This window comes from Camelus ferus, chromosome 3, assembly GCF_009834535.1.
Source record: "Camelus ferus isolate YT-003-E chromosome 3, BCGSAC_Cfer_1.0, whole genome shotgun sequence".
Taxonomy (NCBI): Eukaryota; Metazoa; Chordata; class Mammalia; order Artiodactyla; family Camelidae; genus Camelus; species Camelus ferus.
The window spans coordinates 98,761,287-98,786,463 of record NC_045698.1 but is presented as its reverse complement, the minus strand read 5'-3'; the positions used below and the strand labels follow the sequence as shown (position 1 = coordinate 98,786,463).

At 44.8% G+C, this 25,177-nt stretch overlaps 1 protein-coding gene across 17 annotated transcripts in view; it reads right to left on the bottom strand.

The window, feature by feature from the left end:
* The window catches only part of LOC102508199 (protocadherin gamma-C4), a 175,705-nt gene that overhangs the window by 92,980 nt on the left and 57,548 nt on the right, over positions 1 to 25,177 (bottom strand). The window contains exons 1-2 of one of the 17 annotated variants that reach the window (XM_032476966.1): positions 20,195 to 22,469; positions 10,019 to 10,426 (exon numbers count right to left, since the gene is read on the bottom strand). The exons of 8 other annotated variants lie outside the window; for them this stretch is intronic. In XM_032476966.1, the coding sequence (XP_032332857.1) occupies positions 10,019 to 10,426; positions 20,195 to 22,198 (2,412 nt within the window). In that variant the 5' untranslated portion in view covers positions 22,199 to 22,469. Of the gene's footprint in view, positions 1 to 884; positions 3,636 to 5,481; positions 8,477 to 10,018; positions 12,694 to 14,874; positions 19,649 to 19,790; positions 23,568 to 24,492; positions 24,571 to 25,177 lie in introns of those variants that run through there. 8 more of the 17 variants (XM_032476972.1, XM_032476960.1, XM_014558913.2 and 5 more) reach the window with 8 other exon arrangements.

Below are 25,177 nucleotides of genomic sequence, written 5' to 3'. Positions count from 1 at the left end.
TTTACGTCACTTTCCCCCCAAGTATAGAACTCTTCAAAGATTTTATCTGTTGTCTTCAAAGATTTTATATCAGACAGAGATTGCACCCAGAAAATAGCATTTCATTTGCTTTCTTATAAATTCCTTGTCTTGCAATGCAGAGAAAAAAAGATTAGGGAAGAGTACAATTTGACCACAAAGAAAAGTAGATATAAGAGGCTAGAAGGACTAACAATTTAAGAGAAAAATTCCTCTAGACAGTATTAAGTTTTGGGGACCATAGAAAATTCGGCAATGGAATCAAATTTTTGACTCCTTTCCCAAGAAAAACGCATACATCTGTAACTTTGCTTGCAACTTTAGGGTTTCATGAAACTCTCACCAGCCCCCTTCAAATGCTTACAGTTTAAAAATTGTTAAAATAAATAAAGATACCCAAACACACATCCTAGATTATTTGCAATAGATGTTCTTTGGAATGAGCATCTACTTTGATATTTAATGAGTATCTGGATATTAATAAACTTACACATGTAAATAGGATATGGAAAATCCAACTTAGAGCAGATTTGAATAGGGTATTAATTATGTATTTATGTATGTATGTATTTATTAGTTATTTATTTTTATTTATTTGGTAAGAAGCCAAGCCTATGGCCTCTGTTTTCCTAATTTAAGCTTGACAAGGTATCTCCAGTTTAGTGACATTCTTTATAAATTATAGAGCAACTTACGAACCAAGTAAGCCTTGAAAAATATAATCTGCAAAAAGTGAACATTGAGAAGACAAAATGGTGACTAGTTATGGATTTTCTAAATAAGATTCTGAACATGAAAGTGAAGTAGTATGTCTGAAATATGAAAAACTAGTAGAATATTACAGAAGACACAAAAATAAAACTCACCGGTGTTAGGGTCTCAGGATGTGAAGTCAAATCACTCCCACTCTGAAATGGAATTAAGGCCCCAGGAGAATCACCACAAAGGATGTCTTGAGTGGTTTGCAAAGGCTCACTACATTTTAGAAAATTAAACTCGGTCTTTCCAGTGTGGGCAACGCACAGATTGTAGGAATAAGGTAAAGTTCCTTCACTGTAGTTGGGGGGAACCACAGGTCCAGACTTGACACAGAGACCAGGATGAAAGCAGCCCCAGGAAGCGGGGCTGGAAGGGCGGCGTAGGCGCAAGGCGACGGCCAGAATCACAGCGAGGAGGAAGAGTACCGAGATCAAGGCCAAGGCCACCACCAGGTAAAACTGCAGCTCATCTTGGGGGTCAGAGGGCTCTGGGCGGTCACTGAGGTCAGGCAGCGCCTCCTGCAGGCTGTCCGCGAACACCAGGTGCAGCGTGGCGGTGGCCGAGAGGGGCGGCTGTCCCCCATCGCGCACTGCGACCAGCAGGCGCTGGCGGGCCGCGTCCCTGTCGCCCAAGGCCCGCGCCGTGCGCACCTCGCCCGTGCGCAGCCCCAGGCTGAAGAGCCAGGGCTCGCTGGCCTGCAGCACGTGGTAGGACAGCCAGGCGTTGTGCCCAGAGTCGGCGTCCACCGCCACCACCTTGGTGACCAGGTAGCCGGGCTGCGCGGCGCGCGGCACCGTGTCGAAGAGCGCAGAGCCGTCGGGCCCCAGCGCCGGGTACAGCACCCGCGGCGCGTTGTCGTTGCGGTCGCCCACCAGCACGCGCAGGCTCACGTTGGCGCTGAGCGCGGGCGAGCCGTGGTCGCGGGCCTGCAGCGTCAGCTCGAAGGCGCGCAGCTGCTCGTGGTCGAAGGCGCGCTGCGCGAACAGCACGCCGCTCTGCGCGCTCACGGACACGTAGGACGACAGCGCGCGCGGCTCCAGGTCGCTGGCCACGATGGAGTAGGAGACGTGGCCGTTGGGCCCCAGGTCAGGGTCAGAGGCGCTGACTTGGGCGATGGAGGCTCCAGGAGGGTTGTTTTCTGCCACGTGGACGACATAGGAGGCCTGGTGGAAAGCCGGAGCGTTGTCGTTGACGTCGCTGATGTGCAGGGTAATGGTAGCACTGGAGGAGAGGGAAGGTTTGCCCTTGTCAGTGGCTGTGATGGTGACATTGTATTCCGCAGTCTGCTCTCGGTCTAGGGCCCCATCTGTCACCAGCTTGTAGTAATTATTGGAAGAAGAATAAATCTTGAAAGGAACATCTCTTCCTATATGACAGGTGACTTCTCCATTTTCTCCGGAATCCCTGTCCCGTGTTTTGAAGAGGGCAACCACCATTCCTGGAAGGGAATCCTCCAAAATCTCATCAGAGAGGGAAGTGATGATTACTTCTGGACTGTTGTCATTTTCATCTAGGATATCTATGATTACTTTACTTTGGGTAAAGAGACCACCTCCGTCCTTTGCTTCCACCTCCATGGTGTATCTTTCTATATCCTCAAAATCCAATGATTGGTTATTTTTAATCATACCTGTTTTCTCATCTAGTGAGAATATGTGTCTTGTACTCTGAGCAGTGCTCCTGAAATAGTAGCTTATTTCGGCATTTACCCCCTCATCCTTGTCAGTGGCTGTCACCAGCAACACCGAGGACCCGGGGGGTAGATTTTCACTAACACTGATTCTATATTCGTCTTTGCTGAACACCGGGAGATTATCATTGGTGTCCTTGACAAAGATTTCTATTTGAGCGGTGGCACTTCGTGGTGGGTCCCCTCCATCCAAGGCAGTCAATATCAAGCGATGTGACCGCTGCTCTTCCCGGTCTAGGGGTTTCTCCAAAGATAACTCTGGGTATTTGCCACCATCGGAATTAACTCTAACCATTAATGAGAAATAAGGATTAGGATTTATCTGATAATCTTTAACTGAGTTCATATTTATATCGGGGTCAGTCGCCGGGTCAAGGGATATTCGTGTACCTACGGACACAGATTCAAAAATTTCTAAATGTATTTCCTTTTTATCGAATTGAGGAGCATGGTCATTAATATCCTCAATAACCACAATGATATGAAAAATATTTAAAGGATTTTCCACTACAGCCTCCAACTGCAATTCACAGCTTCTTCTCTCTTTGCATATCTGCTCACGGTCTAATCGGTCTTTCACAAGTAAGTCCCCGCTCTCCGCGTCTACGCTGAAAAGCAGCTTCTCCGCGCTAACTCGCAGCTTTCGAGCCGCCACATCCACGACACTGAGCCCTAGATCCTTGGCGAGGTTTCCCACCACCGAGCCCTTGGCCAGCTCCTCGGGAATCGAGTAGCGGATCGGCTCGCACAGCGCGGGGTAGAACAAAGGCAGCAGGAAGGGGAACAGTACCTGCCGCCGGCGGGCTGGGCGTTTCTGCGTGCAGCTTCCTCCCATTGTGCGCTCCAGTTCTCGCTGCGTCCCAGTCTTTCTGGAAAGCCAAAGAAACTGAAATCCACGCCGTCACTGGAAGAGTATTCGGCCCAGGACAGGCGGAGCTGCGAATCCGTGTGTGCTGGGCAGAGCCTGCGCGGCCAGGAACCCCAGTGTGTAAGCGGGTTTCCTTCTCCCTGTGTTGTTGGCTGCGCAGGAAATCCCAGATTGGAGGCTGAGGAATCCCAGGCGTCCGCGCTTGTTCTGCACTGGCCGACAGCGGCGCCCAGAGGCGTCATGCGGAACCGCAGTCCGACATTTCCGTAGTGAATCCAATTTATCTCTAGAATTTTGTGTGTGTGTATATATACATATAGTTATGCAATAAACCCAAATTTTAGTTTTACCATGGTATACGGCGGATGTATGTCTACTTAGTTTTTCAAGAAATTTGTTACGGAAAATTTCAAACTGATACAAAAGTAGGGAGCATTATATTTGAACCTTCATATATCCATCATCCAACTGCAATGATGATCAACATATGGTCATCTGTGTTTACTATATGTTTTATTCCCTCATCATTTTGAAGCAAATCCAAGATATTTTAATTTACTCTTCTTTAAAGACATTAAGATGGAGAAGAATTTTATCTTTAAGCCTGTTATATAATTTGTTACCAGTGCAAAAATCCTGCCTCATAAGAAAACTAGAATTCAGCATTTTCCACTCTGACCAGTTGTCCATCCAATGAGTCTTGTGTTCTGTTTTTAAAGGCAAGTGACATTTTTATGGCATAGAATAGTAGTTACCTACCATGACATACAAACCTTCTTCAATATCTCTGTTATTACATTTTTTTCAAAATTAACACATACTTTAATATTTATGAACACCAAATACTAAAGGTTACTCCTCAGGACAGAAACTTTAAATATTTTTCCTATTGCATGTTAACAAATGACCTTTGGAAGGGGTAGCTCAGTGGTAGAGTGCATTATTAGCATGCATGAGGTCCTGGATTCAATCCCCAGTACCTCCATTAGAAAGAAAAATTTGTTTCCTATTAACTTAGGAATAAAGAGTATTTTAAATAATTTTAATCTCTGTATGTCAAAATGGATTTCCACATGTTGGCCCTTATTTTCAGCATGTTTAGAATAGAGTTTTGAGTCTATTTCAAAGCTCGTATTCAAAGTCTCCTACAATGCCATTTATTACTTGAAGTGATATTATATTTAAAGTCACATTATATAATATTCTTTTCCTTATGTCTAAAAGCCAGTAAAATATTCTTAGAACCTCCCTAGTAGTTCCTCAGAATACTTTCCTAAATCATCTCCCATATCCAAATGTATTTCTAGCCTTAAAAATTAGAGAATTGAACCATAAATAACAGATATTTGAGGAATATTTTTTATTCCCCATGTTGTGTCTTCTCACAGGGTCCAGTCTCAGAAACCCTTCTTAAGAAAACATAAACTATAGGAGAATTTCAAACTATTAACAATCTGACACTACAGTATTAGGAATCAAAATCTTTGAGGATGAGAACAAATGATGTATAAAATTTCACCATTAAAGGAGTAAAACATGCTTTACTAGGATTTGGAAATGGATAATAACTGAAGTTTGAATTGTCCTCAGAAATGATCTTTAAATGCAAACAACCTCTACATACATGAAATGCATCACCTCTAAGGGGTGTTGTTTTGTCATAGAAACAGAAGAGAAACAGTGAATCTGGGCTTTCTGTTGTTTCTCCAAGAAGAGTGAGTTTGATTTCTTATTAATTTCCCCTTACAAAAATAGCAGTGACTGTAGAAATGTTTTTAGAGTAAGAATTTCATAATGTGGCCACTGGAGATAACAATGATAATAAATTTCAGGAGTGGAAACCAGCCCTAAGAGTTGGTAGTAACCACTCAAGCAATCTCACCAAAGACCCATGCCCAATGCCTGATAATGAGAGCAAGCCCAAGAGGAAGGTTTCCACTGACTCTAGGTTAAATATTATGAGAAAGCGAAAATTATATCAACGATGAAACCAATAAATGCCTCCTATAGATGTTGCAGCAAAAAATATGCCGAGTGAGCATTTAAATGTTTGGTGAGAAATATGTTAATATCAGTTTATCCTACCTTAAGTGTAAACACTTAGAAAATCAATTGTAATAGAAAGTAAAAGAAAAATTGAACTCACTGGAACCAAAGGGGTGTCCTCTATAGGAAATCTGGAATCATCTGAAATGCACAAAGGCTCGCTTTTCTCACAGCTCTCCTGGCTGATGAGCGTGTCCGCATAGTTGGGCTGCGGGAAGATCACGTGACTCTTCCGCGAGTCCGCGGTGAGCGACACCTCGTGGGAATAGGTCTGCAGGAAAGCCCGCACCCCGTCCACGCCCACAAACTGAGAGGCGGGTACGCCCACCAGTCCGCTTCCTGAAGCCTGAAGCAGACGCGACATGTGCCAGCGCCTCAGCCTGAGAGCCAGCAGCACGATGACAAAGGCCAGGAAGATGCAGGAGACCGCAGCCACCGCCACCACCAGATACAACGTGAGGTCCGAAGCCTCTGGGTGTGCGGGGACCTCGAGACTGCCCAGGTCGGCCAGGACGTCTGGGATGCTGTCAGCTACAGCCACCGTGAGCGTGACAGTGGCAGAGAGAGGGGGCTGCCCATGGTCCTGCACCGCCACCACCAGGCTCTGCTTGAGCGCATCTCTGTCCAGCAGGGCCCGCGCTGTGCGCACCTCGCCCGTGTGCAGCCCCACCGCGAAGAGCCCTGGCTCGCTGGCCTTGAGCAGGCGGTAGGACAGCCAGGCGTTCTGTCCTGAGTCTCTGTCCACCGCCACCACCTTAGTCACCAGGTAGCCGGGCTGTGCAGAGCAGGGTGCCAGCTCCACCCCCGTGGAGCCATCCGTAGGGAGGGCAGGGTACAAGATTTCTGGCACGTTATCGTTCTGGTCCAGCACAAACAAGCTCAATGACACGTTGCTGCTAAGTGGCGGGTCTCCGCTATCGCTTGCCCTCACCTGCATTTGAAGATCACGAAACTGCTCATAGTCGAAGGAGCGCAATGCATATAGCGCGCCAGTGTCTGAGTTGATGGAGACATAAGAGGAGAGAGGTGCCCCTTGGATAGTGTCTTCCTCTAAGGAGTAAATAACTCGGGCATTCTCGTTACTGTCGGGGTCATGGGCTGTTACTGAGAAGATGGAGGTGCCTCTAAGGTTGTTCTCCGGGAGGTAGACTGAGTAGGAGGTTTGAGAGAAGGAGGGTGGATTGTCATTGATGTCAACCACGTGCAGGGTGATGTGAATTTCTGTGGACAGAGGTGGCATTCCTTTGTCTGTGGCGGTCACTGTGATATTATATTCAGAGGTTTTTTCTCGATCGAGATTTTGGACTGTCAACAATCTATAATAATCTTCTACTGACTTTTCTAATTGAAAAGGTAGAATCTCCTCGATGGAACAGACAACTTGGCCATTCTTCCCGGAGTCTCGGTCATGAGCATTGAAAAGAACGATTACTGTTCCTTGAGGAGTATCTTCCCTCACTGGGCTAAACAGAGATGTAATGATAACTTCGGGCCTATTGTCATTGACATCATCCACTGAAATGCACACTTTGGCCCGCCCCTTCAACCCTCCACCATCTTCAGCCTGTATTTCCATTTCATAAAATGCACATTCTTCATAATCTAAACTCTTTGCTGTTGATATTTCACCAGTATCCTCATTAAGCTGGAATAATGGAGATTGTTTTTCACTAATTTTCCAGAATTTATAAGCCACTTCTCCATTGGTTCCCTCATCTGGGTCGCTAGCACTTACAGTAAGCAGCAGGGTGCCCGGTGGCACGTTCTCTGGGACTTTCACTCGGTAGATCGGCTGAGCAAAAACCGGGGCATTGTCGTTTGTATCCAACACTGTCACTTGGATGTGCACTGTGCTGGAGCGAGGCGGTTTGCCGCCGTCAGAGGCGATTAGGACCAGGTGGTGAGCAGCCTCCTCCTCGCGGTCCAGGGCGCGCTCCAGCACCAGTTCTGGGTTTATAGTTCCGTCGTCTCCAGTTTGCACGTCCAGGGAGAAGTGGTGATTGGAGCTGAGCTGGTAGTTCTGTAGGGAATTCAAGCCCACATCTGGGTCAACAGCCTCTGGAAGTGGATAACGTGTTCCAGGAGCAGCGATTTCGTTAACTTTTACTTCTAGATTTTCAACCTGGAATTTCGGGTTATTATCATTGATATCAATTACTTCTATTTCTATTCCGTAAAGCTGCACTCTGTCTTCAATCAGGACTTTAAAATTCACCAAACACCGCGCGCTCTGAGCGCAGAGCTCCTCCCGGTCTATCCTGCCCGCGGTGACCAAGCTGCCGCTTCGCGCATTCAAAGCAAAGAGCTGCGTCCTACCTCTGGAGACGATGCGGACTCCGCGCTCCTCCAGCTCGCGGAGCTCCAGCCCCAGATCCTTGGAAATATTCCCCACGATAGAGCCTTTTTCTGTCTCTTCAGGTACCGAGTAGCGGATCTGGTTAGCGCCGGTCTCCCACAGCCTCCCCAGGAAAAGGCACAGCAGGACCAGTCCCCTGTGGTACAGGCGATTCGTTGCAGCGGCCATTGTTGCTTCACTAAGGTTTTTGTTGTGTTTTTTTTTTTTCCCCCAAGAATACTTTCTGTGAACGCTAACTCCTTAGGTTCTTCTTCCCTACTGCAAATTATGGTGATCTTCTTTCTTTAGGAGAAATCCATATGCTCCACGTTAAAAGGCGAGTTACATTGCAGCCCCGTAGTTGATGTGTGGGATCGGAGCAGCTTTGTGTAGTTGCAGACCCTGATATCCGGAAGGAGAGCTGATTGAGCTTTCCTTAGAGTTGGTGAACAGCGACGCTCAGAGTCCTAAGCCGTTACTACACCCACTGAGATGTGCAATACTTTTGTTATACATGATTGAAAAAGAAAATACTACTCTCCTCCAATTACGGTTTTAGATTTCTCCAATTTTGTCGTGCATTCATATTTCAAAAGCAATTACCATTTGTGGGCATGGGTATTTTAGTTGGAAATGAAGTGGAATGAAATTTCTATTAAGTGTATTATTAAATCATCACTTTCTTAAAATCAAACTAACTTATTCTCATTCTTGCTAGAATTTTGCTCTCTCTCTAGATATGCAAATTATTCTAATTTCGTTTTTATAATGTCTCAAATATTTTCTATACGTTATTATCTATTCTCCAAAGTAATTAGAACATGCAATCCTCCTTGGAAATACATTCATATTTTTCTTAATTTTATATATATGCTTATATATGTATATTACATAACTATATTGAATGAATATATGAATAGATTATTCACTTTGAAGCTATTTTATAAGGTTAATTTATTCCATAGTATAAGTTCTGGAGTAAGATTTCCTTAAGATTTTGTTTACACAAATTTAGGTAATAGTAATATACTTTCTTACCTAATATTGCTAAGTTTTAAACAGATTGTGTTTCTTAATTTACTTACTTGTCACTGTTACACTTTTATACTATTCAGTTTTTTTATATTTAGTTTTTTATGTGAATTCAAAGTGCATACACAGGCCATGGCATTTGAAAGATTCAGATGAACATATACTGAACAGAAAGTTTCCATTTCAATTCTTCCATCAAGAAAGTATGAAATTTTAGAGTAATCTTAAACTTCTTATTATATGAGTCACTTAAACTTATGTAATAATTTGGGGAAAAGAACACAAGATATATAGCAAATTATTACCACTAAAAAGTAAAAAGTACCACAATAAGAAATTTCTTTCAGCACTTTGTAAAGGAACTATTTACTGAAGCAGTTCCTAAGAGAAGCCAAGCAAAAGACTGATACTTACATAATGGCATCTTTGTATGTACATGAAATTAATAGCTTTTGCCTTAAAAATGGAAAATTCAGAATTCTCCTTTCCTCATATATATAGGAGGAAATGTTTAGGGCTCCAAATAATAAGACAATGCAGTGACTTTCCCCTCTTCTTCAAGAAATATAGGTCAAGAATGAGAGCAAGTTATGGAGGCAATAGCATTTCCTTTTTTTTTTTAAATCAAGTATCTCCTGCTAGTAACTATAAAAAAAGAAGAGGATTTGCGTTCAAGAAAACAAGAAGGAACTTAGATGATGACTTGGATTTTTTGATGAGATCACTGAATCTCTCTGTCTCCCTCTGTCACACACACCACAGACACAGGATTTTTTCTTAAAATTTTAAGGGAGTCAAAGACTCACAAATAGGTAGATTTAAGGAACTAGACATGAGGAATAAATATAAGAAAGGGATAGAAACTGTACCAGTGGTATCAGTGAAGGAAGATACCTAGTAGCAGTTTATTTACTTTGAAGAATGAAGTAAATGATTGCCTACTTTAAATTTTAGGTTTAGTTATATATAATAAATATTTAAATATGTTAAATAATGAATGAGACAATCACTGGGTAAATTTCATTAAATTAGAAAAAAGAGATAGGAAATTGGTACAATACTTAAATCTGAATTGGGTAAGATAACTCTATTGTATGTTACATACCTATTCTCAATTCATCATTCCCCTTGAATATTGGAAATACCGCTTTCTGATGAGCTATAATATCCCTAAGACAACTCAATAGACTTGAACATTTAATATTTTTTCATATGAACAAGGAAAATTCTGTAGATGATGAAAAGGAATAGACACTTAAATGGAACTCACCGCCACTAGAGTTTCAGGATGGGAAGTCGACTCACTGGAATTACACAATGGAAATAAGGCCCCAGGTGAATCACCACAAAGGATGTCTTGTCCTGAACTCAACTGCTCTTTGCATTTCAGAAAATTAAACTCGGTCTTTCCAGTGTGGGCAACGCACAGATTGTAGGAATAAGGTAAAGTTCCTTCACTGTAGTTGGGGGGAACCACAGGTCCAGACTTGACACAGAGACCAGGATGAAAGCAGCCCCAGGAAGCAGAGCTGGAGGAGCGACGAAGGTGCAGGGCGATTGCCAGAGTCACTGCGAGGAGGAAGAGCACGGAGATCAAGGCCAAGGCCACCACCAGGTAGAATTGCAGCTCACCTTGGGGGTCAGAGGGCTCTGGGCGGTCACTGAGGTCAGGCAGCGCCTCCTGCAGGCTGTCCGCGAACACCAGGAGCAGCGTGGCGGTGGCCGAGAGGGGCGGCTGTCCCCCATCGCGCACTGCGACCAGCAGGCGCTGGCGGGCCGCGTCCCTGTCGCCCAAGGCCCGCGCCGTGCGCACCTCGCCCGTGCGCAGCCCCAGGCTGAAGAGCCCGGGCTCGCTGGCCTGCAGCACGTGGTAGGACAGCCAGGCGTTGTGCCCAGAGTCGGCGTCCACCGCCACCACCTTGGTGACCAGGTAGCCGGGCTGCGCGGCGCGCGGCACCGTGTCGAAGAGCGCAGAGCCGTCGGGCCCCAGCGCCGGGTACAGCACCCGCGGCGCGTTGTCGTTGCGGTCGCCCACCAGCACGCGCAGGCTCACGTTGGCGCTGAGCGCGGGCGAGCCGTGGTCGCGGGCCTGCAGCGTCAGCTCGAAGGTGCGCAGCTGCTCGTGGTCGAAGGCGCGCTGCGCGAACAGCACGCCGCTCTGCGCGCTCACGGACACGTAGGACGACAGCGCGCGCGGCTCCAGGTCGCTGGCCACGATGGAGTAGGAGACGTGGCCGTTGGGCCCCAGGTCAGGGTCAGAGGCGCTGACTTGGGCGATGGAGGCTCCAGGAGGGTTGTTCTCTGCTACATGGACCACGTAGGAGGCCTGGTGGAAAACCGGAGGGTTGTCGTTGACGTCAGTAATATGCAAGGTGACAGTTCTGCTTGTAAAGAGGGGCGATTTGCCCCTGTCGGTGGCTGTGATGGTGACATTGTACTCCGGGGTCTGCTCTCTGTCCAGGGTTCCATCGGTTACCAGTTTATATGAATTTTTGGACGAAGAGATTATCTGAAAAGGGACTTCACCCTCTAATCGACAATTAACCTCCCCGTTCTCCCCGGAATCTCGGTCATGTACTTTGATCAACGCAATTAGTGTTCCTGGCAATGCGTTTTCCAGAATCATTTCGACTAGAGAATGAAATGTAACATCTGGTCTGTTGTCATTTTCATCTTGAATGCTAATTTCAACTGTACATTGTGCAACCAGTCCTCCACCATCCCTCCCTTCTACCACGATAGAATACTGCTTGATTTCTTCGAAATCCAGTGAGTTTAGAGTTGTAATTTCCCCGGTCTTTGAATTCAGACCGAAGACTTGCCCGGTCCGATAGAAGGAATAAGTGATTTCCGAGTTGATGCCCTCATCTTGGTCGGTGGCTGACACCTGCAGCACGGTGGTGCCTGGGGGCACGTTTTCTCCAAGGCTGACTCGGTATACGTCCTGGCTGAATACAGGGGGGTTATCGTTGGCATCAGTGACCTGGATCTGCAGCTCAGTGGTGCCGCTTAAGGGTGGATCTCCACCGTCTGAGGCAGTCAGGACTAAACGGTGATAACTCTGTTGTTCCCGGTCTAAGGGTTTCTCCAATGCCAGTTCCGGGTATTTACTACCATCTTGTTTCTCCTTATTTACCAACGAGAAACTAGGGCTAAGAGAAAGTTTATAAGTCTGCAGAGAGTTTAAGCCAATATCTGCATCTTCCGCGACTTCTAATATAAATCGAGCGCCTGGCGGCGTAGACTCACTTATTTGTAGCTCGAAGGAATTTTGCGTGAATTTTGGCGTGTGGTCATTAACATCCTCAATCTCCACATTCACGTGATAAAAGTTCAATGGATTTTCAGCGACAGCCTCAAATTCCAGAGCACAAGCTGGCTTCTTCCCGCAGATCTGCTCCCGGTCTAGCCTGCTGCTCACAAGTAACTCCCCGCTCTCTGCGCTCACAGTGAAGTAAGGCTTCTCCGAACTGACGCGCAATTTCCGAGTCGGTAACTCATGGACACTGAGTCTCAGGTCCTTGGCGAGGTTCCCCACCACCGACCCCTCGGGCATCTCCTCGGGAATCCTGTAGCGGATCTGCTCAGAGAGCGCCAGGCAGAACAAAGACAGTAGGAAGGGAAACAGCACTGGCCGCCTCTCAGCCCAGCTTCTCTCCCCAGCGCCGCTCCCCATCCCTCTTGCTCCCCTCAGTTTGCTCACCGGCCTGGAGACGCCGGGTTACAGATAATCTCTGTGTTGCAGTCGTCCGGAGCTCCGAACAGCTTTATTTCTGGCGTGGGGGTCAGGCAGGGTTTCTTCCTTTCCAGAGGAGGAAGCGGTGGAATGGCTCAATGTTAGCGAGTCTGAGCTGGGGAAAGTGCGCTGCGGCTGCGCGAGGAGGCCAGCACCGAGCTCTCCACTTTGGCCAACAGCGGCGCCCAGAGTCCGCACTAGGAAACTGCAGCCCCTGCTGCTTCAGTTTAACCAGCTACAACAATTGTAACTGTGTTTAACTGAACAGGCCATGCTTTTATGTTTATACATTTAATATCTTAAATTGGAAATACTTCTTTAAGGTATCTTTCTCTTGTTTTCAAGTTGTTAGAAATATCATGTTGGGTTTGTATATAAACCTACAGATATTGGTCATCTCACCATTTTACAAACATACATTGAACTTTTGCCTCCTGCTAAGTCCTGGCCTTTTCACTGGCCATATAGCAATAAGGCACAGGTCTTGCCCTCAGAGAGTTTATTGTCTACTAACTTCACAAATCACTTCTGTTTATTAGCTATGATATATGAACAATTAGAAATCTTTCAATGATTCCTATGTTTACCCCCAACGTTTCCACATAATTAACACTGTTTCCTATCACATATATTAGAGAACATTAATGTTGTTGAAAATTATTTCATAAAGTTGTGTAATTTTGTACCAATCCTCAAACATCTCCTCCTGATAATCTGAACACTCTTTACAAAAATAATTTTTACTCTTCTGAGTACCTCAAGAAGTATTCATTCCAAAAAACTGTCCCTATGATGTAGCCAGGAGATTATTTACTGTACCCCCTACTCCATATCTCAAAATTAACTGACTTATGTCATACCCAGTATCATACGTAAGTTCATTCTTAAAATTTATTAGGGAAATATTTATCTATTCTCCAATACAAAGTCAGAAAGGGATATTCCAGTAGAATTATTTACTTCCTTATCTACGTACCTATGTTATACTGAACTAAGCAGTGACTTCAGAATTGGAGGAACTGAGCTTATCGTAAGTTTATTTATTTACATAAATTTACTGAATATAGTGACATTTGTTCTAATTTTGTTCCATTTGTTTAAAACTTTTTGTTTTTCATAATTAGTGAATGTTTTGAGCAAGAGTAAGGGTTTTTTCATTCAGGGTAAATTTTTTAGTTTTTAAATTTGCAAAGTGTCAATAATATAGTCATCCCCTCAAATGAATGTGCACCCAAACATTACAGAAGCTGTGAAGTTAACTCCTATCCATTATGTATGCAAAATAGGAAGGAACACAGCACAATCCCTGGGATATGGCCTTTTATTATTAGCAAATGATTTATTGTGTTTTCCACTTTCATCTGATGACAACTCAGGGGTTAGCTTTATTTAAATGCTATAACAAGGAATACAGAAAACATGAAATCCAGGTGGGATTGTTTTAAATTGAATTGATCAGCTTGCTTAGAATTTGTGCACATGTAACTTCTGTTTATAAAACCAACATTCTCAAACTCTCACCATGAGAACACAGCTCATTTCACATGGCTGTATAATCAAAACAGCTAATCAGAATTCTAATGAAACATATTCATCTGCACTTCGCAAAAACCACCGTGAACAATTTAAAATGGCACTTTATTTCAAATTTGAATTGGGGTGGGGAATGGCCATTTTAGGCTTTAGATTCCATGTCTGCACTGGTATGAGCTCTGAGTGATCACTGACACACAAACAACATTTAGGGCCCAGTCTTACCTACCACTATGATCTACCCTTTAAAAATGTTCATGTTTTGAAATGTAAGAAGTATTAAAGCTTTGGAGGGTACCAATCCAAACAGAGGGCTCAGAAAAGAGGTTTAAAGTAAAGAAATCTTCAAAAGCCTAGTTTTACATGCAATCCTAAAAATCTTTAAAATGCTGACGTATTTTACTTTTACTAAATTAATACTAAAGTTTAGAAGCCTCAATTTTTGTAAGTTGTAATTTATATATACATATATGTACACACAAACATATGTTTATATATATTTTCTATACACACATGTATATATTCCTATATATAAAACAAACTTACTGTATGTGGTTGGGCAAATATTTCTTAAGAGAATAAGTGATAAGTGATAATTAGAGTAAAATATGGAAGGCTTTAAGAGGTTAACAGCTCATATTTAAAGGATCTTGTCTAAGCCTTTGGAAAGCAGATGAAACAAACTATGACGATTAGAGCTCAATTTTATAGTATCAGTAAAATAAACCCAAAACTTTGTGGTAAACCTTAAAAATTATTTTAAACTTTTTCACAACATGTGTTTCAAAACACAAATTAAAATTTATAAGAAACATAATTCCTCTAAGAAATAAATGCAAACAAAGAACTGAACTCACCTTAACAGAAGCAGCTTCATCCCTACTTTCATGAAAATGTAGGGAAGTTAACAAGGAATCATTTTTCTCACAGCTCTCTTGGCTGATGAGCGTGTCCGCATAGTTGGGCTGCGGGAAGATCACATGACTCCGCGAATCAGAGGTAAGGGAGACCTCATGGGAATAGGTCTTCAGGAAAGCCTGTACTCCCTCCACACCCACAAAGCCTGAGGCTGGGAGGCCTGCTAACTCACTGCTTGAAGCTTGGAGCAGACTTGACTTGTGCCACCGCCACAGTCTGAGAGCCAGCAGTACAATGACAAAGGCAAGAAAGATGCAGGAAACTACAGCCACCGCCACCACCAGGTACAGGGTGAGGTCTGCATCATCAGAGTTGGCTGGGGTCCTGATGCTACCCAGGTCAGCAAGGACATCTGGGATGCTGTCAGCCACAGCTATGGTGAGCAAGACAGTGGCTGAGAGAGGGGGCTGCCCATGGTCCTGCACCGCCACCACCAGGCTCTGCTTGAGCGCATCTCTGTCCAGCAGGGCCCGCGCTGTGCGCACCTCGCCCGTGTGCAGCCCCACCGCGAAGAGCCCTGGCTCGCTGGCCTTGAGCAGGCGGTAGGACAGCCAGGCGTTCTGTCCTGAGTCTCTGTCCACCACCACCACCTTGGTCACCAGGTAGCCTGGTTCGGCAGAGCGGGGTGCCAACTCCACACCTGTGGAGCCATCAGTGGGAAGCACAGGGTACAGGATATCTGGTGCATTGTCATTCTGGTCCAATATGAACAGGCTCAGTGACACATTGCTGCTAAGTGGAGGGTCCCCACTGTCACTGGCTGTCACCAGGAGCTGCAAGTCTCGGATCTGTTCATAGTCAAAGGAGCGAAGTGCATACAGGACACCAGTGTCAGAGTTGATGGAGACATAAGAAGAGAGAGGCGCCCCCATGATGGTGTCTTTGGTCAGAGAGTAAGTGACCTGGGCGTTGTTGCCATTGTCAGGGTCATGGGCAGTCACAGAGAAGATGGAGGCACCTCTGGGGTTGTTCTCTGGGATATAGGCTGAGTAGGAGGCATGAGGGAAAGTGGGTGGATTGTCGTTGATGTCTGCCACATGCAGGGCAATATGAGTTTCAGTAGACAGAGGTGGGGTTCCTAGATCTGAGGCCATCACTGTGATATTGTACATAGAGAACTTTTCTCGGTCCAAATATTTGCATGTCACCAATCTATAATAATTATCTATTGATTTTTCTAATTGAAAAGGCAAATGATCAGGTGTGTAACAGACAACTTGACCATTCTTCCCAGAGTCTCGGTCATGCACACTCAAGAAGGCAATTATTGTTCCAGGAAGAGTATTTTCCAAGACAGGGCTAAACAAAGATGTAATGGTCACTTCGGGTCTATTGTCATTGACATCTTCCACTGAAATGAGTACTTTGGTCCGCCCCAGAAGTGCCCCCACATCTTCAGCCTGTATTTCCATTTCATAAAATGCACATTCTTCATAATCTAAACTCTTTGCTGTTGATATTTCACCAGTATCCTCATTAAGCTGGAATAATGGAGATTGTTTTTCACTAATTTTCCAGAATTTATAAGCCACTTCTCCATTGGTTCCCTCATCTGGGTCGCTAGCACTTACAGTAAGCAGCAGGGTGCCCGGTGGCACGTTCTCTGGGACTTTCACTCGGTAGATCGGCTGAGCAAAAACCGGGGCATTGTCGTTTGTATCCAACACTGTCACTTGGATGTGCACTGTGCTGGAGCGAGGCGGTTTGCCGCCGTCAGAGGCGATTAGGACCAGGTGGTGAGCAGCCTCCTCCTCGCGGTCCAGGGCGCGCTCCAGCACCAGTTCTGGGTTTATAGTTCCGTCGTCTCCAGTTTGCACGTCCAGGGAGAAGTGGTGATTGGAGCTGAGCTGGTAGTTCTGTAGGGAATTCAAGCCCACATCTGGGTCAACAGCCTCTGGAAGTGGATAACGTGTTCCAGGAGCAGCGATTTCGTTAACTTTTACTTCTAGATTTTCAACCTGGAATTTCGGGTTATTATCGTTGATATCAGTGATTTCTATTTCTATCCCCCAAAGTGTCCCTTTATCCTCAACCAGGATGTTAAGATTTACAAGACACGGTGCACTCTGCGCGCAGAGCTCCTCCCGGTCTATCCTGCCCGCGGTGACCAAGCTGCCGCTTCGCGCATTCAAAGCAAAGAGCTGCGTCCTACCTCTGGAGACGATGCGGACTCCGTGCTTCGTCAACTCTTGTGACTCCAGCCCCAGGTCCTTAGAGATATCACCCACGAAGGATCCTTTGTCGCTCTCTTCCGGCACAGAGTAGTGGATCTGTCCTCTCCCCATCTCCCCCAGATTGCCCAGGAGCGCGCACAGCAGCACCAGCCCGCTGCATCCTCGGTAATTCTTTCGAGCGGCCATTGTTGTTTCGCTAAGGAATCCACTCAGAATCTTCACTGGGCATATGTGTCTCGTTTACCTTGTTGCTGCAGCTATGAAGATCGTCTTACGGAGAGCTGGAGTATTCCAGACTTAGAGACGGAATTTTGCCGCAGCCCTGTAGCTGGTTTGTTGCTCTGTGGGTCTTTGTGAGGTGGAAGTCCAGAGTATCCGGGTGGCGTTTGGTTACGTTTATCTTCAAGTAGGTGAACAGCGGCGCTTAGAGTCCTAGGCAGTTACTGCACTTACTTAGATTTGTAATACTGTATGCTAGATTACTAGAAAAAAATTACTAGTTGCTTTTTTATAGTTTGTTTGGAATAATTTATCACTGAATTCATATTTTAAAAGTAACTGCCAGGAAGTGTGGGATAAAGAGGGGTTAAAGTCTTACAAAGTATTATTAAATAATCAGATTTGGGGGTTAGTGTCATATTAAATTACTCACATTTCTGGAATATATTTACTCTTTTAAAATAATTTTTATCTCTTATTATGCTCTAAGATTTATTGTTAATATCTTCAATATCTATTATCAAATAAGTAAAAACTTCAATCACCACTGGAAATTAATTCATTTTTAGACTAAAAGCCACCTATTGGAGATGATGGACACAGTTGTTTTATTTGGTTTAAACCAATCAATCTGTATAGTAAGCTTTCTGTAGGGTTGTTGCCTTTTAATTTTCTTTTTTAAATACCACTTTAATTACACGTTAATAATGTTTTCAATTTAATATTGTGAAACTTTTCTATTTCAATAGAAAATACTTGAAAAATATAAATGAATATACAATGAAGAGCAAATTTGCACCAATGAGAGATGATTACTTTTTAAAGCAAATTCAGTTCACTTCTAAAGGTAGACATATATTATAAAGTTAATTTTTCCTTAGTTAGCACTTTGATCAAAAGAACCACAGAAGTAAGAAAAACATACTTATCACCAAGGAGTCAAAAAATGCCAATGCAAGAATGAATGTCTCTTTTCTTCAGCAGTTTGTAAAGTGGCCATTAACTGAAGCAACTGCTAAGGGGAATCTAGCAAAAGCCTGATACAATGTATTACCCTCTTGTGTATGTACTTGTATGCACATAAGACTGGCAATTTTGTCTAAAATTTGAAGAATTCCAGACTCCATCTTTCTCCTAGAGATACTAGAATGAATATAAGACTCTAGCTATATGATTTTAGGGCTGCAAAATAGACAGCTCAAAAATTATATAGGCACAGTGTGTGTGAGAGGAGCAACAGAGGCCAAAACATTATCTTTTCTTTGATGGAGGAGCATATAGAATGAGCATCGATACAGATTAATCCTGAAAAACCTATACTGCAAGTAAGGAGAACAACTTTAATCTCCTGATGAGCATAGTGAGCCTACTGGTAAGTAAAATGATTTTACATGAGCGCATGCAGACAGGAGTACAATGAATACAATTACAATGGATCCACCTACATAGAAATCCAGGTTAAGAACCTTATTCTGGAGGCTTTGAAACCAAAGAGAAGTAAATTTAAGAAACAAAATATCAGATTAGTATGAAAACCACAGCAGTTAAATCAATTAAGAGAAAAATCTAATTTTAGCTTAAATTTGTCTTTAAAGATTTATTTATATGACTGCCTACTTTTACATTTACAGTGTGTCTAAGCTGAAAAAAGTCATCATATATTAAGCAGTAAGAAGAAAAATTTAGGGAAAAATCTCATTAGCTTTAATGGGGCCACTATAACATTGCCCGACATTTCCCTTGTAGACAAAACAACAGCCTCACTGCTTTGTAAATCTAAGCCTGGTAAGACATCACTAACAGACACATAATTGCTCTGACTTCAACCTCCCTTGAAGAATGGTATGACAGCTTTTTGACTGCCTACAACATTCTTAAGACATTAGATCTAAAAATTGTTTACAGGCATACTTTGGAGATATTTAGAGTTCAGTTCCAGACCAATACAATAAAGAGATAAGCGCAATAAAACAAGTCACAATTTTTTTTGTTTCCCAGTGCACGTAGAAGTTCTGTTTACATTACTGTAGTCAAGTAAGTGTGCAAAAGCATTGTCTTAAAAAAAGTACACACCTTAGTTAAAAATACTTCATTGCTAAAAAATGCCAGCCTTCATCAGAAACTTCAGTGAGTTTTGAACATAATCTTTTTGCAATAGCAAGAGCAAAAATCACTGTAGATCATGGTAACAAATTAATAATAATGAAAAAGTTTGAAATATTTTGAGATTTACTAAAGTATGACACAGAGACATAAAGTAAGTAAATACTGTTGGACAAATGATGCCAATAGACTTGCTTGACTCAGGCTTGCCACAAACCTTCAATGTGCAAAAAAAAAAAAAAAAAAAAGAAAGAAATATCTGTGATGTGCAATATAGAAAAGCACAATAAAACAGAGATACGCCCTTATTTTCCTGTGAATATGGAGCACTGTCTAGACCATAAGAAGGTTATACTTACAGGAAACTCACCTGATGGGAGGCTGACTCACTGGAATTACAAAGTGGAAATAAGGCCCCAGGTGAATCACCACAAAGGATGTCTTGTCCTGAACTCAACTGCTCATTGCATTTCAGAAAATTAAATTCGGTCTTTCCAGTGTGGGCAACGCACAGATTGTAGGAATAAGGTAAAGTTCCTTCACTGTAGTTGGGGGGAACCACAGGTCCAGACTTGACACAGAGACCAGGATGAAAGCAGCCCCAGGAAGCGGGGCTGGAGGAGCGTCGCAGGTGTAAGGCAACTGCCAGAATCACCGCGAGGAGAAACAACACTGAGATCAAGGCCAAGGCCACCACCAGGTAAAACTGCAGTTCACCTTGAGGGTCAGAAGGTGTAGGATTGTCGCTGAGATCTGGCAGCGCCTCCTGCAGGCTGTCCGCGAACACCAGGTGCAGCGTGGCGGTGGCCGAGAGGGGCGGCTGTCCCCCATCGCGCACTGCGACCAGCAGGCGCTGGCGGGCCGCGTCCCTGTCGCCCAAGGCCCGCGCCGTGCGCACCTCGCCCGTGCGCAGCCCCAGGCTGAAGAGCCCGGGCTCGCTGGCCTGCAGCACGTGGTAGGACAGCCAGGCGTTGTGCCCAGAGTCGGCGTCCACCGCCACCACCTTGGTGACCAGGTAGCCGGGCTGCGCGGCGCGCGGCACCGTGTCGAAGAGCGCAGAGCCGTCGGGCCCCAGCGCCGGGTACAGCACCCGCGGCGCGTTGTCGTTGCGGTCGCCCACCAGCACGCGCAGGCTCACGTTGGCGCTGAGCGCGGGCGAGCCGTGGTCGCGGGCCTGCAGCGTCAGCTCGAAGGCGCGCAGCTGCTCGTGGTCGAAGGCGCGCTGCGCGAACAGCACGCCGCTCTGCGCGCTCACGGACACGTAGGACGACAGCGCGCGCGGCTCCAGGTCGCTGGCCACGATGGAGTAGGAGACGTGGCCGTTGGGCCCCAGGTCAGGGTCAGAGGCGCTGACTTGGGCGATGGAGGCTCCAGGAGGGTTGTTCTCTGCTACATGGACCACGTAGGAGGCCTGTTCGAAAACCGGCATGTTGTCGTTTACATCACCGATGTGTAGGGTGATGCTTGAGCTGGAGGAAAGGGGCGGCTTACCTCTGTCGGTGGCTGTGATGGTGATGTTATACTCAGGGGTCTGCTCACGGTCTAGAACTCCATCTGTCACTAATTTATACGTGTTTCTTGAAGAAGTGAGTATTTTAAATGGAACGCTACCTTCCAATTTACAAATGACTTCTCCATTGTATCCGGAATCCTTGTCACGGATTTTGAGCAAAGCAATGTGTGTTCCCAGCTTGGTGTCCTCCATAATAAGATCTGGTAGAGACTGGAATATTACTTCTGGGACATTGTCATTTATGTCTAGGATTTCTATCTCCACAGTACACTGGGCAATCATTCCTCCACCGTCCCTTGCTTCCAAAACTATGGAATATTCTCTGACTTCTTCAAAATCTAATGTATTTAGAACAATAATTTCCCCAGTATTAGGATTCAGGTCAAACTGGCTAATCTGAGCTGCTTCAGTGAAAGAGAAGGTGACCTCAGCATTGACACCCTCGTCTTGGTCTGTGGCCATCACTCGAAGCACAGTGGTTCCTGGGAACACGTTTTCTGGAAGCTCCACCCTGTATAGTTCTTGGCTGAACATTGGAGGGTTATCGTTGGCATCAGTAACTAGGACCTGTATCTGTGCAGTGCTGCTTAGAGGTGGATCCCCAAAGTCCAAGGCAGTCAAGGTCAAGTGGTAGGACTTCTGCTCTTCTCGGTCTAAAGGCATCTTCAGTACCAGCTCAGGGTATTTACTACCATCTAATTTCTCTTTAATCATGAGTGAGAAATGATCATCAGGGCTGAGCTGGTAATTCTGTAGTGAGTTGGTACCAATATCTGCATCCTGGGCAGATCCTAAGATAAATCGTGCCCCGGGCTTTGTAGACTCACTTATTTGTAGCTCAAAGGAACTTTGCGTGAATTTTGGCGTGTGGTCATTAACATCCTCAATCTCCACATTCACGTGATAAAAGTTCAATGGATTTTCAGCGACAGCCTCAAATTCCAGAGCACAAGCTGGCTTCTTCCCGCAGATCTGCTCCCGGTCTAGCCTGCTGCTCACAAGTAACTCCCCGCTCTCTGCGCTCACAGTGAAGTAAGGCTTCTCCGAACTGACGCGCAATTTCCGAGTCGGTAACTCATGGACACTGAGTCTCAGGTCCTTGGCGAGGTTCCCCACCACCGACCCCTCGGGCATCTCCTCGGGAATCCTGTAGCGGATCTGCTCAGAGAGCGCCAGGCAGAACAAAGACAGTAGGAAGGGAAACAGCACTGGCCGCCTCTCAGCCCAGCTTCTCTCCCCAGCGCCGCTCCCCATCCCTCTTGCTCCCCTCAGTTTGCTCACCGGCCTGGAGACGCCGGGTTACAGATAATCTCTGTGTTGCAGTCGTCCGGAGCTCCGAACAGCTTTATTTCTGGCGTGGGGGTCAGGCAGGGTTTCTTCCTTTCCAGAGGAGGAAGCGGTGGAATGGCTCAATGTTAGCGAGTCTGAGCTGGGGAAAGTGCGCTGCGGCTGCGCGAGGAGGCCAGCACCGAGCTCTCCACTTTGGCCAACAGCGGCGCCCAGAGTCCGCACTAGGAAACTGCAGCCCCTGCTGCTTCAGTTTAACCAGCTACCATAATTATTATCGTATGCCCGCTGAACAAACTTTTTTTAGATGTCTGTATAATTAATAATATTTAATTTGTATTATTAGAAAAGTCATTACCCCAACTTCCCAGGTTTTTAGGTAAATCAGGTAGACTTAATATATAAACATCTATATCTTGATATAATTATTCCCCAATCTTAAAATCGGCACCGTAATGGAATGTCAACTATAACAGAGACTTAGCCTAAATGATCTAAGGAATATAATGGATAAAATTTTATCCATCTTTCCTTGTCCCCTTTCCCTTATTTTTCTTTACTTTTCTGCCCTTCCATGCTAATTCATTTCAGTTTTTCAGTGAGCATCAGGAATGCTGAAATTATACCTTTTAAAAGGGCACAATTTATACTTACCTCCAAACACTTCTCTTCTTCCAAAATAATTTTCGTGATTTCTTTATAGTAACATTAGTTGATTTTCATTTCCATGATCTCACTTAAGGAAATGATGTAGCCTTTTTGAAAAGAAGCTATCCTCCTCCTTCACACCGCATAATTATTTTCCCAGGTAAGAAGTATAACATGAATCTTCAAGACTACCAGGGGGATAATATTTTGCCTTGCAATACAAAGTCACTAACCATGGTCTACTGCACTGAGGCATTTGTTCCCACTTCTGTACTTACCACATCCCATAATGACCTCAGCTGAAGGACATAGCCCCTAGAAAGTTTATTTGCAATAGTTCACTGAGCTTAGTGATGTATTCCCTTTATTTAAAAATATTTTTAAGCACTTAATAAATTTGGTTAGGGGGTTCTTTTTCAAAATAACTGATAGCCACATTTCTGCCTCACAAAGTGTAAGTAGCACTGTCCTCTCCCCAAGTATTATACATCTGAACACTGCAGAAGGTATGACATGTACCCCCACATGATTGCACAGACCTTTATATGCAAAATACCACCTAACACAACATGATGCTAGAAAAGTATGCTTTTAATTAATACTTAAAAGATCCCAGTAAACAAGGTTACCTTGTGATCAACTACTTCGTGATACTAATCAACTGATTATCAAGTTTTACTCAAAATGTTATACAACAAGTATAGAAGTAGTTAACTCCTGATTGGATTACTTCTAACTGAATTATTCAGCAGCTCCAATAAGTAAATTTCACTACTAGTAGTGTATGAGATAGCTATTTCACAAAGCCAGCATCCCAAATCTCCCACTTGGAGAGCCAATATACACACTTCATATGACTGCCCCACTAAAACAGCACATTGGAATTTGGGGTAAAAACATGCAATGGCCTATTTCATAAGTGTTAGTTATAACACTAGAAATGACATTGTATTTGATGTCATATTTTATTGGTTTTGGACAATGACCTTTAGTGCAGCATTAGACTCCATGTCTGTCATTGATAAAAGATCTCAGTGAAGCTACACACAGACACATTTCATTCTTTAGGCATCAATCTAATCTACCAGAAACTGATGTTAATAGATTATTTTGGTTTAAATAGGTCAAGAGCCACTGAGAATTTCAAGGCCACCAAGTGGACATACATGGAATCAGAAGCAGGGGCACAGCAAAAAAAAAAAAAAAAAAACAACTTAAAGAACCTTCTATAGATCTGATCTAAAGAGAATCCTGAGAAGGCCACCTCTTGCTCACCTCGTGCAGTGAAAAACACATAACAATTCATTCTCATTTATAAAATATATGAATTAAGAACACTGTGTGGAACATAAGTAGAAGGTACAAAAATGGGATAATCCACTATTCATGATCTTGTCCATACACTTTCACTATGAATGAATATGATACCAAAACCTATGTCAGTAAGTGTTCCATGTTAAAGAATCACCACTGAAATAAACCATTAATCTTGCCTTACCACGCGATAGGTTTTTTTTTAGCCCATTTTCAAATCACTTATTTCGCAAAACAAAGACATTTGCACAAAATATAATTCTTCGAGGATGTAAAGATAAATGAATGCCTGAACTCACCTGAATATTTTGGGTTCCATCCTTATATTCCTGAAAATCTACGGATGTTAACAAGGGATCCTTTTTCCCACAGCTCTCCTGGCTGATGAGCGTGTCCGCGTAGTTGGGCTGCGGGAAGATCACGTGACTCTTCCGCGAGTCCGCGGTGAGCGACACCTCGTGGGAATAGGTCTGCAGGAAAGCCCGCACCCCGTCCACGCCCACGAACTGAGAGGCGGGTACGCCCGCCAGTCCGCCTCCTGAAGCCTGCAGCACGCGCGACGTGTGCCAGCGCCTCAGCCTGAGCGCCAGCAGCATGATGACAAAGGCCAGGAAGACGCAGGAGACCGCGGCCACCGCCACCACCAGGTACAGCGTGAGGCCTGAAGCATCAGAGTCCTGTGGGACTTCCAGGCTGCCCAAGTCAGCCAGGACGTCTGGGATGCTGTCAGCCACGGCCACCGTGAGCGTGACAGTGGCAGAGAGAGGGGGCTGCCCATGGTCCTGCACTGCCACCACCAGGCTCTGCTTGAGCGCATCTCTGTCCAGCAGGGCCCGCGCTGTGCGCACCTCGCCCGTGTGCAGCCCCACCGCGAAGAGCCCTGGCTCGCTGGCCTTGAGCAGGCGGTAGGACAGCCAGGCGTTCTGGCCTGAGTCTCTGTCCACCGCCACCACCTTGGTCACCAGGTAGCCGGGCTCTGCAGAG